Source organism: Pan troglodytes, chromosome 13, assembly GCF_028858775.2.
Source record: "Pan troglodytes isolate AG18354 chromosome 13, NHGRI_mPanTro3-v2.0_pri, whole genome shotgun sequence".
NCBI classification, from domain to species: domain Eukaryota; kingdom Metazoa; phylum Chordata; class Mammalia; order Primates; family Hominidae; genus Pan; species Pan troglodytes.
Genome location: NC_072411.2, coordinates 107315466 through 107333580, shown reverse-complemented (window position 1 = coordinate 107333580; position 18115 = coordinate 107315466). Strand labels below are relative to the sequence as shown.

The 18115-nt window shown below is 34.5% G+C and overlaps 1 protein-coding gene across 11 annotated transcripts in view; it reads right to left on the bottom strand.

Annotated features, from left to right (window-relative positions):
• The window catches only part of PARD3B (par-3 family cell polarity regulator beta), a 1071110-nt gene that overhangs the window by 512181 nt on the left and 540814 nt on the right, over positions 1–18115 (bottom strand). For 7 of the 11 annotated variants that reach the window (XM_009444083.4, XM_009444085.4, XM_009444084.5 and 4 more), the window contains 2 exons: positions 10135–10223; positions 1096–1182 (listed from right to left, as the gene is read on the bottom strand). In XM_009444083.4, coding sequence (XP_009442358.4) covers positions 1096–1182; positions 10135–10223 — 176 coding nt within the window. Of the gene's footprint in view, positions 1–1095; positions 1183–10134; positions 10224–10725; positions 11007–18115 lie in introns of those variants that run through there. The other 4 variants (XM_063790656.1, XM_016950358.4, XM_054680135.2 and 1 more) reach the window with 2 other exon arrangements.

Genomic DNA, 18115 nt, shown 5'->3' with positions numbered 1-18115 from the left:
CTTTTCGCTATAGGGCAGACTGAATTGAATAAATATTCAGAACCACTAAATTAATACTATCTAACCTTTGAGAAAATTTTAGTTCTTGAAAGAACAATGAAGTGAGAAGTTAGGAGAGCTGGATTTTGTATGACCTTGGGAAAATCAATTGACTTGTCTCATCTTTGATATCCTAAACTAAACTAAGGAATCCCCCCTTTTCAATGACGTGTTTAAGAAAATAAATTCAGTAAGTTAACTAAAATCATGTCATGTTAGTGAAAAACTGATTTTCTTTTAAGTTTCTGACAACTCTTCTCAATATCAATCTAGTGCTAAATGTGGTCGTCTTATTACAAAGTGACATAATATCTAAAACAAGTTCAGTACAATTGTTTTAATAGGGGTAATATGAACTCTGCAGCACACACTTTAATTTCCATCAAGAGAACAAGTTTTAAATCCAGTTAGATAGATGTAAATTTCAAGAAGTGTTGATACAATCTACAATGCCATTTTTACCAGTGTGGATTTAGCAACATAATGTATTAAAAATTCCAAAAGGATGTGGTAAATTATTTTTAATTGACTAAATTATATTTTAGGAAAATACAGCATGATGACACATTGCTTCTATAAAGCCATCATACATACACAGCATCAGATATAGCTACTTAAAATGTTAGAATATTTATTATTCTAAATGCTACATACTTGAAGAATAACAGGATATATCAATTTGGAATTATTATACTCATTTGTTGAAGTATATTCTGGAATATTAAAAAATTCAGTTGCAACATTTGTCTAACAATATGTTAACATCTTTGCCAAGGATTCTGTTTACTATGTGTCACTGATAAGGATACTTTAAGAAAGTATTTCATAATTAATTGTAAATGGAGAAACAGTGATTGATTTTTTTCCCCATTACATCCTAAAGTCAATTATTTTATTTTGTTTCCAACACTTAAGTGGCCAACGGAAGTATGTCTTGAGGTATCCATTTGAATAACAGAATTCACATTTAATCTCCTTGTGAAAAATATTTGGGAAAAGGAGCTCAAATCAGGGTTTTCATTAGCATGAGCTTCTGGAATGAGAAAAACATCTTACCTTCCACTCAGAGATGAAAAGAAGGGCACTACATGTATTCCCAATGGGCCTCCTTCCCCAGAAATCTCCACTGTTCTTGTCATATCACTGGGGCAGAAAAAAACAAGAGCACAAATGAGTGTCTGCTAAAAAACAGAGGAAGCACATCTAAAACACACACACACACACACACACACACACACACACACCCCGCTCAGGATTATATCAACTAATACAACTTCAAAGTCAAAAGAGTACATAATTTATTGGTATGTTCAGATGATCCAGAAAACAAAATGTTTAAAAGTCTATCTGATTTCTTACTTTTACTCCTAGAAGAGGAACAAATGGAAATGACTACCTACAAAAATAACTTCCTACTTAACTTAATCTGCATAAGTCAACATATTTTAAAAGAGGTACACAAAATTTAAAATTTTCCCCATTGAAACACACTTGAAAATTGCTGTACAGATCATAAAAAACACAGAAGAAAGCACATTGATGCTTCAGCATAAAGTAGGCTTCTTCTCTGGAACAGAGGAAAAATGAAATAAAATATTTATTAGAAAAAGCACAGAATTACGTGTTATAATGGCTGTGAAGCCACGGTTGGTAATACATACGGGCATGTTCAAAGCAATATAAATCAAAACTCAAACTTGCTTTTCAATAAGGCATCAGTTATACTCAACAGAACAATTCCAAATTTTCACCTCCTATATTTTTGTAAAGGTAGAAAAAGAGGTTGCAAAGCCTGAAGAAAATGTATTATAGAAAGAAATAGAAAGCCTGACCTGCCTCACCTACCCCTGATTAAGGAAAGGATGAGCTAGAAACATTAATAGATTGTGTGTATGACTGAAATATAGAGGGCACTGGGAGCTTTTGAGTAATAAAGAGTAGAACTACCAAGTTTTCATAAAGATGAAAAATAATAACTGTGAACAATTACTGGCTCCGTTAATCCCACGGAGAAAATATAATTGTCAGAAGAAAATAATAAAGTTGAAGGAAACAGCCACGTTATGGAAATTGTAAGCAGGTCTCCATTGTTCCCTATTTACATGAAAATGACCTGAAACTAGATGTCAAATTAAGAGCTACAGCTGCCACAAATGCTTTCTGCTCCAAATTGAAAATGGTGAAATTTTGACTTCTTGCTGGAAAGTTGAGAACAGCATTAAGCAAAATGCATGATGAAGTCACTCTGCATGAAGTATTCTCTAAATTATCAGCAATCTAAAATAAATACATTAAATATATTCTCATCAGTGGATTAGGTTGATTTTTAATGTGTTTTCTTTGCAAGCCTATTATCATTAAGAAATGCAAAAAGGAGCACATCAGTTTTCAGCAATTGTGGAATATGATGAAATTTCAAATCTGGTAATAAATTTCAAATGAGTTTTGCCCAGATATTGCTGATATATATAAAACTTGTTCAGTCAAGCAGCTTGTGTCAGAGGCTTGGAATAAAAGCTAAAAACAAAACAAATCTTATAGTGATAATATAGTATTAAATGATTCTATATATTTGAGGATATGAACACTCATATGTATATGGACTGTTATATATAGATATGTATTATAAGGTCTGAATATAAAATGCTTGGTTGACAGAGAAAGTTGTATGGCTTTCAAGAGACAAAAAAGCAATACGTTTTATATACTAACAGAATTTATAGTGCATTTTTAGGCTTTTGTGGAAGACTAAACCCAAAGCATTTGCATTCTAGCTTTAAAATACTGCTTTTAAAGACTTTTATAAACAGAGATTCAAATTTTGCTTAGTCACTGAAAATTATTACCCTTACCTTTGTAACATATTTTTATAGTTTTGCACTGAAAGCACAACACAAATCTTTCCTATTAAATGTATCAAGTATCCACATGCTGAGAGATAGCATCCATATGTAATATCTAGAGGCATTTGGAATGTGTTTAGTCTATTATAGACTTTAACTTTTCAGCTTAAGAATTTTTAGAATACCTTTTATGAATTCTCATGTTCTTTTCTATTTCACAAATATTTCTTTACTCCCACTCAAAATCCCTTCTATAAGACATAATAAATTATATGTATCATACTGATACCTACTCTTTAGTAATCATTAATAATGTGTTTTTACATTCACTTAAGAAAGCCAAACATTTTGGTTTAAGTAGCCAATCTTTTAAAAAAAAATACTTAAAAAATTTGTGAGAATGGAATTTTAAAAGTTGAGTTCTATTTTATGAGATTCTCCTTTCAGTATCTCAGAATAAATTTTTATTCTACCATTACACATAATAGTTGCAATTTTGTAGCTAGAAGCATTTTTGATAACTTTTAAATTATTATAACAAAAATAGTACTATCCCAGAAAAAAAGCCTAACAGACTTTCAATTTTGTTTACTGTAATATATAAGCACTTAAGAAAGTTAGATCTATTTAATAAAGATAAGTAATAAAATTTTACATAGACCATGTCTCATCATGTTCTTTATAAAATGTTATCTATTATTTGTTTCAAGATGGAAAGGAGAACATTTGAAAAATAATGCCCCATGGACCAGTTCACATATTTTTATTTATTTTAAAAGAGAAAACAACCCTCAGTACTAGAAATACGTGATGGAGTTCTGCTCTGTAGAGATCTCCATATATGCACTCTTCATGGAAGAGAAACACAGCAAGTAGGACTGGACACAATTATTTGACTACATATCTCATAAAGTGAGATTTTACAAAGACATGAAAATAGGCTATTATTGCTATTTGTTTAGATGAACTCTAGAGTAGAATTCAGGGACTAGTGAACAGGACATGTGCACATTTATGTTTATGTTTTAGAGGACAGTATAGTAGCCAGAAAATAAGCTAGAAGGTTGATTTAAAATGGAAAATACAGAAAATGAGGTAGAAAGGATATTCTGGCAATGGAAAGAAAAAGCGGTTGACAGCCACTTACAAAAAAAAAAAAAACAAACAGAAAATAAACTGTGTGAGATAAAAGAAAAATATTTTGGTTATACATAGAAGAAAAGTGGGAAAATTTTACTAAGATCAAAATAGCTATCTTTATACAACTTTCTAAGACATACTAAAACAAGCAGATAGTTACAAAGCATTAGTTCAACTAGTATTAAAACAGCAAAATGCTCTAAGATCTAATTGATAAAACTGAAACCAGCTGCTACCAATCTGAGATTTAGACAAAACTATAGGCGAAGCTGCAGAATCAGTGGTCTAAAAATGAGACTGTCATGAATGGCAACTCTGCTAGAGCTAGAAGTGAAAGGCTTCATTTGGTTTCCATCCAGAAGAAAGACTTCAAGCTTGAGGGAAAAATACACAATAGAAGCTGCAGATGTTTGTAAGTCTCATTTCTTTACACAAGGCAAATGGACAGCATTTTTAACACTAAGATTACTGAACTCAGTGGCAGGTCACTTGTTGAGGTATGGAAGAGATGAAATTGAGGATGGGGAGCGGGGGGTAATTTATTTCAGAAGAAAATCATGATTCACATGTGTAATTACAGAGAAAGTGTATCCCAGTGGTAACTTTTGAGTCAGGAGTCTGAGTAAATTATTTTAATTAAGACCTGGTGCCTCAGTTTCCTCATTTGCACATGGAGAACATTAAGATTAGGTAATTCCTGGCCAGGCGCGTTGGCTCACGTCTGTAATCCCTGCACTTTGGGAGGCCAAGGCGGGCAGATCACTTGAGGTCAGAAGTTCGAGACCAGCTTGGCCACCATGGAGAAACACCATCTCTACTAAAAATACAAAAATTAGCAGGGTGTGGTGGCACACACTTGTAGTCCCAGCTACTCGGGAGGCTGAGGCATAAGAATCACTTGAACCCAGGAGGCAGAGGTTGCAGTGAGCTGAGATCACACCACTTCACTCCAGCCTGGGTGAAAGAGCAAAACTTCATCTCAAAAAAAAAAAAAAAAAAAAAGATTAGGTATTTCCCTATTAGATTTGTTGGCTTTAATAAGAAAAATAAAGATCATAACACATATATGTTACACATACCACATCTGGTATTTACAAAGCATTCAATAACTACCTGCTATTAGTATGATTGTTAGAACTGTCTATGGAAACAAGCTTATAGGCTAAAAGAGAATAATCCATTTTTTTTCTATTGATGTCCTCAGTAAGACTTTCTTAAAAAAGCCTTAAATACTGCAGGACTGAGGAACACGTTTTATTTGCAATCAGACTGCTGACATGCAGAGAGAAGACAAAGGACTGCAGCACATGGCTGAGTGTTAGCTGATTTTCTGGAAGGGTGGATTCATAGATCTGTGGCATGCAATAGTATGAGAGGCGGACTACAGAGGGAAACCTCCGGGAAGAATCTGTGGATAACCTTGAACTCTACTTGATGGTGAAATGTCTTGAGGATGCAAATGTACTGAGTAAAAATCTATCAAAGACTTTGTTGTTGGTGATGAGATCCACTTACTTCACTTGAATTCCACAAATATTAATTGAGTTGTTTCATTGGGGAAGTTCCACAAGGAAAAAACAAAGACCAATGTTTGAGGAGTTTATAATCTAAGGGGAAGGTTGCGACAGGTAATAAAAAAGAATAGAAAGCGATGGGTCACAGTAGTAGATTCTCGGTGAATGCAAGGTATTACTTGGGAGGCAGTGTACTAACCTTCTTCTGGACATTATATCATGTACTGATATTAAATCTATAAAGTAAACATTTATATCACATCCATTTTAGAAGTAAACTCATGCTTAGAGAGTTTAATAACTTGCCCGACATCATACCATTTCTATAGAGTCAAGACTCAAATAGGGATTTATTGCACCCCTTAGCAGAGTTCTTAACTGCCTAACCAAGGTGCAGTTTCAAAGTGGAGGCACCTTGTGATGTGTTTCAGAGGAGGGTACAGGATTAGGAAGGGAAGCTGGGATTAGGAATCTATTCCTGAAGAAGGACAAATGGGTCTTCCATCAGAAAAGATAGGTGAGGGGATGGAGTGGGCATGCACAGGAGAGAAAGTCAACTGTACGGAGATATTGAACGAGGATATGTGAGCATAACAATTGGTTGTAATATTAGAGAGAGGGAGGGAGGGAGGAAGGTGGGAGAGAGAATAACGAGGAGAAAGAAGAAGAGAGAAAAGGGAAACAAAGAAAGGTGCTGTGTATAGGAGACAGATTAAACCATTAGCTTGAGATCAAAGCTCAGAGTGGTGTGTTAAATTTCTGGCTAGCAAATTTATACTTAATTTGCAGAAAATGAAGTCACTACAGGTTCTAGAATTAGGGAGAAGTGTGATAAACGCTATGGTTTAGAAATATTTATGCAGTGATATGTGACACCAATTGGAAAAGGGAACCACAAGGGAGAGACCGGTACTTGAGGCAGGAATTACTAAATTATTGCAATAATCTAGCTGAAACTAATAGAGTAACAGAGGCTTGAGCAATGATTACAGGAATAAAGCATCAAAACATGGGGAAATGTCCCACATATTTTGAGATGGCCTCTGCAAACAGTTTGATCAATGAATAGATATCCTGGACACAGGAGAAGATAGGCTAAAATGCGCTGGCGTTTTAAGAATGAAACAAAAGGCAAGTCTGGAAGAAGGCTTATTTGTGGAAGCAGGAGTGGAGAGATAAGGCAGAGTCAGAAATGAGATAGGAATTAGGGATGAGGTGAAGGTCTTTTGTACATATTGCTTGCTATTTAAAGAGACATTCAAAGTGTAATTTTCTTAAAAAACCACCAAACCTCTTGCTTCATTGTCTTTTTAAGATCAAAATAAGTTGAGTGGTGCTTCACAAGAGATGCATATTGTAAAACTATTTGGAGAATGTCTTTTAAATGTTATTTTTCTTTAAATAAAGATGTTTGCGTTAATAACGGGTGAGCAGTTAACAGTTTTGCTTATGATTTATGGAGCAATGTGTTTTATCCATTCAGTCATTCACTCAGCAAATATGTCCCTATTATATTCCAAGACCTGTATTAGGTGTCAGAAATCCTTTGGAGGATTCACAGTCTTGCTTGGGTGAATGAGAAATAGTTACAATAAACTACAATCTGTGTAAAACTGACAATGATAATGGCAATAGCAATTAACGTTTCTTCAGCCTTTCATTTAGCATTGTGCTAAGTCAGTTGTCTGTACTATATCTCATTTAATCTTCACAATAATCTATGTGACCACGATACCAATTTTCCTATGAAGATACATATTAAAGAAGTAATGTAATTAGTCCAAGATTGCACAGGTAGTAAGTAGCAGAGTTAGTACTCAAACCCAAGACTTATCTAAATCCAAAAGGTCTGGAACTAAGGAATGGCTTGATAAATTCTGTGGTTTAAAAAATTTTATCCAACAGTAATATGTGGGATCAATTAGAATAAGGAGAAACTGATATTTGACAGAGAAGTTAGTAGGTTATTATAATGGTGTAGCTGAGGGATAACAAAGGCTTGAGCAATGATTATAGAAATTAAACAGTTTCAAGACATTTTGAGATAGACTACAAATAATTTACTTAGCTTCTACGTGGATGTGTGCCCAAAGTCCTATGCGTGGGCCAAGCCCTGTGGGATATGAGATTCTCCCTGCCCCAGGAGCATATGGACCATGTAATTCAGCCAGAATTGGCTTCCTAATTTCACTTCAACTGTTTTTCATCTCATACTGGCTAGAATCAATGTCCTCTCTTAGAACTGTAACCTCCAAGCTTTCCCCCATGCATTCAATGGCATTAAGATTGTTATCATCCTTTTCCCACTCCAGGGTCTTAAAGTGCTGGGAATTGCACTCACTCTATTTTTTGAATTTGATATAAAACTGATTTTAGCTGCACTTTTATATGAGAAGTTTCCTAGCCTTGGTCAGGTAGCATGAAATAAAACACCAAGGCGTCAGGGAATGTACATGCAACAGGAATGTTTGAAATAGTGGCTTTGTAGGCAAGAGTGGTGGGTGTCAATTAAGTCTCTAGCTGTCACTTAATTGCTCTGAATTGTAGTTCTTTAACCTATTAAAGGTGATAAGAAAACTCATGTGAAAAGCCCGTTTTGATAATCAAATATATATATTATATATATATATATACACACATATACATTTCTTAACTAAAGAATATATATATTTTTGGCCGGGCATGGTAGCTCATGCCTGTAATCCCAGCACTTTGTGAGGCTGAGGCAGGTGGATCACCTGAGGTCAGGAGTTCGAGACCAGCCTGACCAACATGGAGAAACCCTTTCTCTGCTAAAAATACAAAATTAGCTGGGTCTGGGGTGGCACATGCCTGTAATCCCAGCTACTTGGGAGGCTGAGGCAGGAGAATCACTTGAACCTGGGGGGCGGAGGTTGCGGTGAGCCGAGATCACGCCATTGCACTCCAGCCTGGGTAACAAGAGCAAAACTCCATCTCAAAATAAAAATAAAATAAATAAATAAATAAATAAATAAAAGAATATATATATTTTTAAGTTCCTATACACCATTTCTCTCAATTCCCTGTAGCTGAAGAAAGCTTGGCTAATTTGTTCATACAGCCATAAACCAAACTAATGTTGACTCTATGATGCTATTCACATAGCATTTGGACAAGATATTAACAAACTTTTCAAAAAGCTAACACTGAAATAAGTGAAATTAAAGCCAAATAGAATAAGAGCATTACAATCATTATGTCTACCTCCAGAAACAATCTTATTAGTTTCTGGAGGTAGACATAATTAGATAATCTTATTAAGTTTCTGAAAAGATGGTGCTTTGAAGATTTTCTATTACTCCCTACCCTATATCCCCCCGCCTTTTTTTTTTCTTCAGAGAGAGAGAGGGTCTCCCTATGTTGCAAGATGGACTCGAACTCCTGCACTCAAGTGATCCTCTGTATCAGCCTCTCAAGTAGCTGGGATGATAGGCAGGCACCACCTAGCCTAGTTTTCATCAAATTTTTAATACTGTACAGCTCATCAGTCAAAGAAACAATCTAAATAAAGAGTAACTATGCTCACGTGGCTGTAAATAAGTTTGAGGAGAATCCATACAGTAAAGCACATGACAAAGGATGAGGACCTATGTTTTTAAAAAGCTAATTTCATGCTAATTGTTTGGACTAAATGAAAGGAATATGTCGACTGCATGAATAATTATAAACTTCAGTAGCTTTACCTAATGCTGAAGTAACCATCTATTAAATATGAAATTATTTTCCTTATGCCAAATTTGAAGTGCATTAAACAAAATGATGATTAGAACAATAATAGAGATGATGTGATATTAATGATAGTAGTAGAAACAGCAGCAAACACTCACAGGATTTATCCTAACCACAACACTGTGCAAAATGGTCTACATGTATTAACTCATTTAATACCCATACTAACCCTCTGAATAAGATTTTAATACTATTTCCACTCTACAGACCAGAAACTAAGAGAAAGAGAAATGAGTAACTTGTCTAAGCTCACAGGACTAGTAAAGAGGCATAGCTGCGACATGAACCCAGGCACTACCTAGAGCTGAACTGGGAATCAATGCAAAGCAAAGAAAGTACTGGGAAACATGGCAGCCACTGACAGCAAATGAGTTGCCTTCATTAAGAACATGAAAAACCCTGGTTGATAGACAGGGTTCATTTTATTTCATCAAGTAAACTATTACAAGGGTGTTAAAGCACAATACAAAGTAGCACTCAAAGAGCTAAATTTAGGGTTCCCCGGTGGTCTAGTGGCTAGGATTTGGTGCTTTCAAAGAGCTAAAGTCAAAGTAAAACCACCACAATGACCTCTGAAATGTTCATTTGAAAAAAAGTATTTCAGAAATCCTGGGTACAGAAGAGTATTGGATGGATTAAGGATCATTTGTATATATGTTTGTCAGTAAGTTCTCATATGAAGAAAACACTAGAAAAGAAGAATTAAGTAACTGTTAGACTTGGGACATGTTTCACTCCATGATTCTACTTATCCTGATCTTTCTTGTAAAGTAAGAACAATTATAAACTATTAAAAAACACATCAAATTGAAATAAATCAGATATTCTTATCTGCATAAAGAGAATACCTCAATGTGTCCTTAGTTTTTGACGAAGTTAGTAGTTCTGTCTGTACACCATTCAAAACTTCTCTGCCTTCCAAGTTCTGCGTGGAATCCTATAGTGAAACAAAGTCATAAGCATGTGATGCTGTGCATATTGAATTGAAAATCTGAATAAAATATCGCAATATGGGAGAGTAAACCGCTTTATGCTGGATATATACAATATGCTCTAATTTCTTTGAAAACTGGAAGCAGGTGTTAATCTTTTTGGTGCTTTCAATGTTCTTTTCTCTCCTGTTTGGTTTCTGAAATGCTCAAATGGGTCATCTACACAACGCAATATGTTAAGAGCTTTGGAATACTTCATTTAGCTTCTTGCTACTCAGCCATAGGCTTTTGGGATTGAGTGTTTTAAACCAGAAAGGAAAAGAATACCAAAGCGGGGGCTCTGGAGACAGATGGTGATATATTAGCCTTAAGGTACGTACTTGCTTGCCCCTCACAACATTAAAATATAAAGAAAAGCAAAATCCATGAAAAAACATTGCCTGGCAAAGTCACCTCTGTCAAAGTCAGGCAGAAACACTGCAGGAAGAAGAAATCCAGAACTCTTACTTTGTCATGAAATTTGATTCTGAGGATAATCTTCAGAGAGAGATTCAAATTGCCTATTTAATTTCTAAAATTGTAAACAGGCTCCCACTACAGAAAGGTTAGAGGGTCAGAGAGGCCCTGTACTCCAGGACAGTGGCAAAGTTGTATTGGATGTTACCCAGAGAAGCAGAGGAGAGGATGGATTCTAGAAAGCACGCCTGATGCTGCTGCTTCCTTAGGGAAGACATTAGGGCTCAGAGCTGTTCCCTAACAGGGAATCCTGTGGATACCCCTCTCTTCATAAGTGGAGTCACAATAAACTATTGTTACACGTGGACTCTGGTTTCATCAGAGCAACAAACCAGATATAGAAAAACCCATTATCAAAAACCCACACTTATAAACAGCATTTATGCATCTGAATGCATTATTCCAACAGAGTAAGAAAGACAACATACGAGCTTAAGAGGCTGGACATAAGTAAATTAGGTTATTTTTTTTTTAATTTTTATTTTTGAGACAGATAAATATATCTATAAATATTTTATTTATATAGTTTATATAAATATTTATTTTACATAAATATAAAATATATTTATTTTACATAAATATAAAATATAATATATATTTTACATAAATATAAAATATTTATTTTACATAAATAAAAAGTATATTTATTTTACATAAATAAAAATATATTTATTTTATATAAATATAAAATATAAATATAAAAAAATTAAAATATATATTTTTTATTTTTATTTTTTTTGAGCTCTGTCGCCCAGGCTGGAGTGCAGTGGCATGATCTCGGCTCACTGCAACCTCCGCCTCCCTGATTCATGCCATTCTCCTGGCTCAGCCTCCTGAGTGGCTGGGACTACAGGTGCCCACCACCACACCCGGCTAATTTTGCTTTTGTATTTTTAGTAGAGATGGGGCTTCACCGTGTTAGCCAGGATGGTCTCAATCTCCTGACCTCATGATCTGGTCGTCTTGGCCTCCCAAGTGCTGGGATTACAGGCGTGAGCCACCGCGCCCAGCCAGGTTATTATTTTAAAGAAAGTAAGACATAACTGCAACAGAAGCACTTTGTTGTAGTGAATTGAGTTTAAAAAAGTCTCTCACTTTTAGATTGAGTAGCAACATTTCATGCAGGGGTTGGTAGTTTTGTGAAACACTTGGTCTACACTAGACTTTTAAAAAATTAATTTTCTCCTTTTCACGTAGATAAGAAAGAATTTCCATAAGGCTAAAGAACACTTCATGGTTTAAGTTACCAAATTTTAAAAGACGATTGTTTTTGAAAGCTCTCAAACATTCATATTATTATGAAGGGCTTGATATATGCTTACAGATAAGTGGAGACAGGGTTGGGCGGGTTACAAAAATACTTAGGTGGATAATTTAACATAATATTGGAACCTGTGATTATCATGTATGTCAGGATATTTGATGACCTCATTTTTGCCAAAATCATTAACTTTCTTATCTGTTTCTCTTACACAGGAATGAATTTGTGTCTGCTTCTCTATACATCAAGCACATAACACCAAGAGCTCATTGTATTAATTTTCTAATGTTGTATAATAAATTATCCCACAACTTAATAAATTAAAAAAATAAACATTTATTATCTCTCACAGTTTCTGTGAGCCAGAGATTTAGAAGTAGCTTAGCTGGGCAGTTCTAGGGTTGGATCGCTTGTAAGTTTGCAGCCCCATGTCTGTGGGGCTGCAGCTACAATCATCTAAAGGATTGCCTTAAGATCATTTTTATTTCTTACAACAGCTTTATCGATATGTAATTTACATAAGAGTCACCATTTTAAAGAGTACAATTCAGTGGTTTTCAGTATATTCAGAGTTTTGTAACCATCATCAACTAATGTCAGAACATTTTTATCACCCCAAAAAGAAACCTCAAACCCCATTAGCAGTCATTCCTCATCCTCCCCTTCCCCAAAAGGCCCTGTCAATCATTAATCTAATTTCTGTCTCAAAGGAGTTGCCTATTTTAGACATTTCATATAAACAGAATCATAAGACTTGTGGCTTCTTTCACTTAGAATAATGTTTTCAAAAGCTCATCCATGTTGTAGCATATATCAGTATTTTACTCCATTTTATGGCCCAACAATATTCCACTTTATGGACATACCACACTAAGTTTATCCATTCATCAGCTAGTGAGCATTTGGGTTGTTTCCACTCTTGCCTATTATGAATAATGTTGCCATGAACATTTGGGTACAAGTTCTTGTGTGAACATATGCTTTCTGTTCTCTGGCGTACGCTGTGGAGTGGAATTGTTGGTCATACGGTAACTATACGTTTAACATTTTGAGGAACTGTTGCACTATTTCCCACATGTCTGAATAATCTGCCATTCTTACCAGCAATACATGAGGGTTTTAATATCTCCATAGACTTGCCACAACTTATTTTCATTTTTAATTTTAATTTATTTTATTCATCCTAATGGGTATAAAATCTCCATAGACTTGCCACAACTTATTTTCACTTTTAATTTTAATTTATTGTATTCATCCTAATGGGTATAAAGTGATACGTCATTGTAGTTTTGATTTACATTTCTGTAATGACTAATGATGTTGAGCTTCTTTCCCTGTGATTATTGGCCCTTTGTGTATCTTCTTTGGAGAAATGTCTATTTGTCTTTTTATTATTGACCTGTAAAGAATTCTTTAAATATTCCATATACAAATTTCTTATCCAATATATGATTTACAAATATGTTTTCCTGTTCTTTGGGTTGTCTTCACTTTCTTCATGTGTCCTTTAAAGCACAAAAGTTTTTTATGTTAACGAAGTCCAATGTATTTATTTTTTCTTTTGCAGCTTGTGTTTTTGGTTTTGTATCTAAGAAACATTACCTAATATAAGGTCACAAAGATGTACACCTTTGTTTTATTCTAAGAATCTTATACAGTGTTAGCTCTTACATTTAGGCCTATTATCATTTTGAGTTCATTTCTGCACACTGTGTGAGGAAGGAGTTCAAATTCATTCTTTGCATGTGGATATCTAGTTGTGCTAGTATCATTCATTGAAAAGATTGTTTTTTTATTCATTGAATTGTCTCGACACCCTTAAAGAAAATGAATTTTCCAAAAATGTAAGGGTATATTTCCGGATCCTCAATTGTATTTTATTCATTGATCTATACCTGTCTATTCTTATGTCAGTACGACACAGTCAATTATTGTAGCTTTGTACTAAATTTTGAAATCAGGATGTGTGATTCTTCCAAATTCGTTCTTATTTTTCAAGATTGCTTTGGCTATGCTGGGTCTCTTGCATTTCCATATTAATTTTGGAATCAGTTTGTTAATATCTGCAAAAAAAAAACAGTTGGGTTTTTGCTAGGGATTGCATTGAATATATAGATCAATTTGGAGAGTATCACAATCTAACCATCATAAAGTCTCTCAATCCATGAACAGTTAACAGTGACAGTTAATTAAAATAAATATTCTTTTTAGTTTTATAATTCTGTATGGGATGTATCCTCAGAGTGTCAAAGAAAAAAACTGATATTTGCTATAAAGTTTTATATCATTATTGTTGCCTCTGCACCATACTCTAAATGGAACTTTGTTGTTGATCCCTAACAAGGTAGAAAAATAACATACTTTCTGGCTCAAATCAACATTACGCAAGATTAAAGAAAGAATTTTTCATCTAGTTCCAGTTAGATAGCAAGTAAAGATTCTATTCATATCAACAAGTTACTTAATTCTCTGAGTATATGGAAATATCAATTACAATTTGAAAGTAATATTGGGCCAAATACAATGTCATAATCTGCTCAAGGGTAATTCTGAACTGACTACACATTTGGAGAAATCATGTCAATGACTACAGACTTTAAAAAGAATACACATTCACAGACTTATATCTCCTATTATTATTAAGATAATATCAAAAACACTTTCCCTTGCCGAAGCTATCAAAAAGGGGTAGTAACTATAGTTTATCATCTCAACTAATGAGCAGTGTTTATCACTTGCCAAGATCATTTCCATATATTGCACTAACAAAATTCTTTGATATTCTCTGAAGGTGGGGCAGGCAGACAGATGCTTAGGGCATCCTATAAGGACATAAAGCCAATTTCAAATTGACTTCAGCAACACTGTAGCTGTGCAGTGCTTTGATACTTATCGACAAGGCAGTTCACCTCTTAACAGGGTACATAAAATCATTTTTTCCAAAAATTACAAAATAACTGACAAATGATAAGTTAAGAATACTTAAGCTTTTCCTTCACTAAATTACATGGTAAAATGAAGAGTCATGAAATTGCACATGTCTAAAAATGAAAATATAGTTTTCCTCATTGCTTATTTAAATGACTTTGAGAAAAATCTGTAAGATGACTTTGAAATTTGGAAGGAAAGGTAGAAAAATAACCCTGATTATGAAGAATCAGAGGTATAAACAATTGATGCCAAACAGCTACCATATTTCTTCAGCTTTAGGTTTGAACAACATTAATTATGTGATTTCAAATCCTCAAACTTGCCTCTAGAAAACATAATGGTTTTGGACGCTCTATAATTAATTTTATTAATATAATTCTTATAATTTCTATTTTTAATGTTAACATAGAAGGATATAATCAGCTGTATGAAATACAAGGTATAGAGCTATTTCAAAATTTTATCTCCTCTTTTGCTCAAATGACAAGGCTTTGCTGTCTAAAATAAAGTTCAGCAGGAGATTGTGTCCTGCCAACTGGTCAGACACCTTTAAGAAGTTTGCCCTTTACCACTTTCATCAGAGCAGGGAACAGGCAGATCATATGTGGCTCTCACAACAGACAAGTTTAATTACTACAATTTTTTTTAAAGCGAACGTTTTTAGCAACACTTTCAGGATCACGGGAGCATTTCTGACAGCCAAAATGAGTTGGATTTAAACATCACCACACTATTTTTAGCTTTAAAATCAACACTTCTATAATTATTCCCAAACCAATTAGCAACAGCTGGAAAGTAAAGGTGTTTACATTTGGTTAGCACTAGCGCTAACAACTGCAAGTGCTCACAGGCTGGATGAAAGGGGCCAGGCACCAAGAGAGGCAACAGTCTCTCCAGGGGTGATTACGGTATCAGTACCAGGCTATCATTTCATATTTCACAGTTAGTACCAGTCACTGATTTCATACAAGAACGTGTATTCATTATGAAGCATCACTAGGTTATACATGTCCAAAGAAACTTAACACTATTGATACTTTTTTTGGAAGAGAATGCTCATCGCATTCCCAAGTTCTCACTGAATTTCCCTGGTCTAGTGTAGCTACAAAATGAAATTAAAAGTAGTTTTATTGCTCAGTTTTTCATCTCTCAGATGAGAACTGAAATAGCGGTCCTGTCTATCAATAAGTATCTCCCTCTGATTTACAGGTGATCATATATGGCCATGATTTTTCCCCCTCAGTGAATTTTAGCTACATTGGAAACCACTTGCCCATAAAATTTAACTGCAACTGAATTATGTTTTAAAAACTCAGGTGCATTTAAAAACAAGATTTGCATTCTGAAAAGTCAACTGCAAGTTTCTTTTGAAAATGCACATGAATGCTGGAATGAGAGTAATAGAAACATTATACAGAGAGGATCTGAACATCAGGTTATGTGCCTGGTGCTCATACATAATCATAATGTAAATTTTAAAATTAAAATTCTGGGCATAATTCCAGAATATTTGTTTTTACTTTTCAGAACAAAAATATCTGTGCTGAACTAAAACAAACTGCATTTGATAAGCACACATGAAATTAACATGCAATTTGATTGTTAAACACTGTTATTTTCAAACTTCATATATATTTTTTATGCCTTTGGAAAGGCCTTGCCATTGGAAATCTCTCAGTTGACTTCAAAGATACCATCCCTAAATGTTTCAGTCTTAGCAATTAATATGCCTATAATTTACTACACACACAACACACACACACACACGCCACTAGATTTTATACCTACATAGCCAGAAATTGGCATGACAATTAGAGATATAAAAGTGCTAAATTAAAAGCTGCTTAAGAAGAACTGTGTTTTATTCATTTCTATGTCTAACAGTGGTTCTCAAACTTTAACGTGGATCAGAAGAATTACCTGGAGTGTTGTGACAACCTAGATTGCTGGGCCCCGCACTCAATGCTTGAAGCTCTGCTACAGTAGGTCTAGGGTGAGTCCAGAGCGTCTACAAGTTTCTGATGCTGCTAGTCCAGGAGCCACACTTCAAAAACCACTGCCTTAAAGTAGCTAGTACAGATCTGAGACTCAGGAAAAATCCTAAAAATTATTAACTAAGCCGGGAAGGATGGTGTTGATGAGTGAAGCCAGTTCACCCATTTTATAGCTAAGGAAACTCAGATGCAGAAAGCTGAAATGACTGGTCTCCTTTTACATGTTGTGTTAGTGATAAAGCCAGAATCTAGGATTCTTGATACTCAGTTCAGTGTTCTTTCTGTGCACCACAATAAATACTTGCTGACTTAAGGAATGTTGACCTTATTACTTATGTTATGGATTCTTTTTTAATGACAGCAACAAAAACCTATAATAATGTCTTCATTATACTTTACCTTTCTTTCAAAGATCTCAAACTATTTCACATATAACTAGATGTATATCCACAACAATCTAGCGGATTTCTTGGCACTCCTATTCCAATTTCATACCTGAACATATGCAAGACAAAAAGACGAATATCTTGTCGAAGAAGAAACTGAAGGTCAAAGAAAGAACCAAAATTTCTTGGGACCCCCGTTTCCTAAGACTTAGTTTTGAAAGCAAGCACATTAACTGTATTTACCTTGTAATGTCTCTTAGTTGTTGATTTCAGGCAAACAGGGTAAGGAAAAGATACCACATTATGAAACATCCAGAGAAATTATTTATATGAAAGACTATCAAGTTTTTCATTATTCTAGAGATTATGCTCTAATAATTGCATATTTAAAATAAAAAAACCTTTTTTGGAACACGATTAGATCATAAATATTCTACTAACTAGTCCCTTGCTAATCCTGGGAGCAGGTAAAATCATTAACATTAAATGACTGGCTCAAATCCTTGGCTTATGGAGAGCATACACACAGGGTGCTCATGCACATTCACAAACACATACTAAGCCATGTGGATAAATTACCTGAATGCATATGGGATAAAACTGGACTCAGTGTAAACAGTTCTGAACTTTGTAAAATGCACTAAAAGTCTACAACTTTCAATGGACTGTTTTCACAGAGATTATGCAGTTGTGGATTATGTGCTACAGAGGCTAAATCCCATTGATAATCAATATAATCAGGGTTGGCCACACCTTCTCTTCTTCTGGTGTGTCTGCAAGAGATGCTGAATGATTTTCATAGGTTTAAT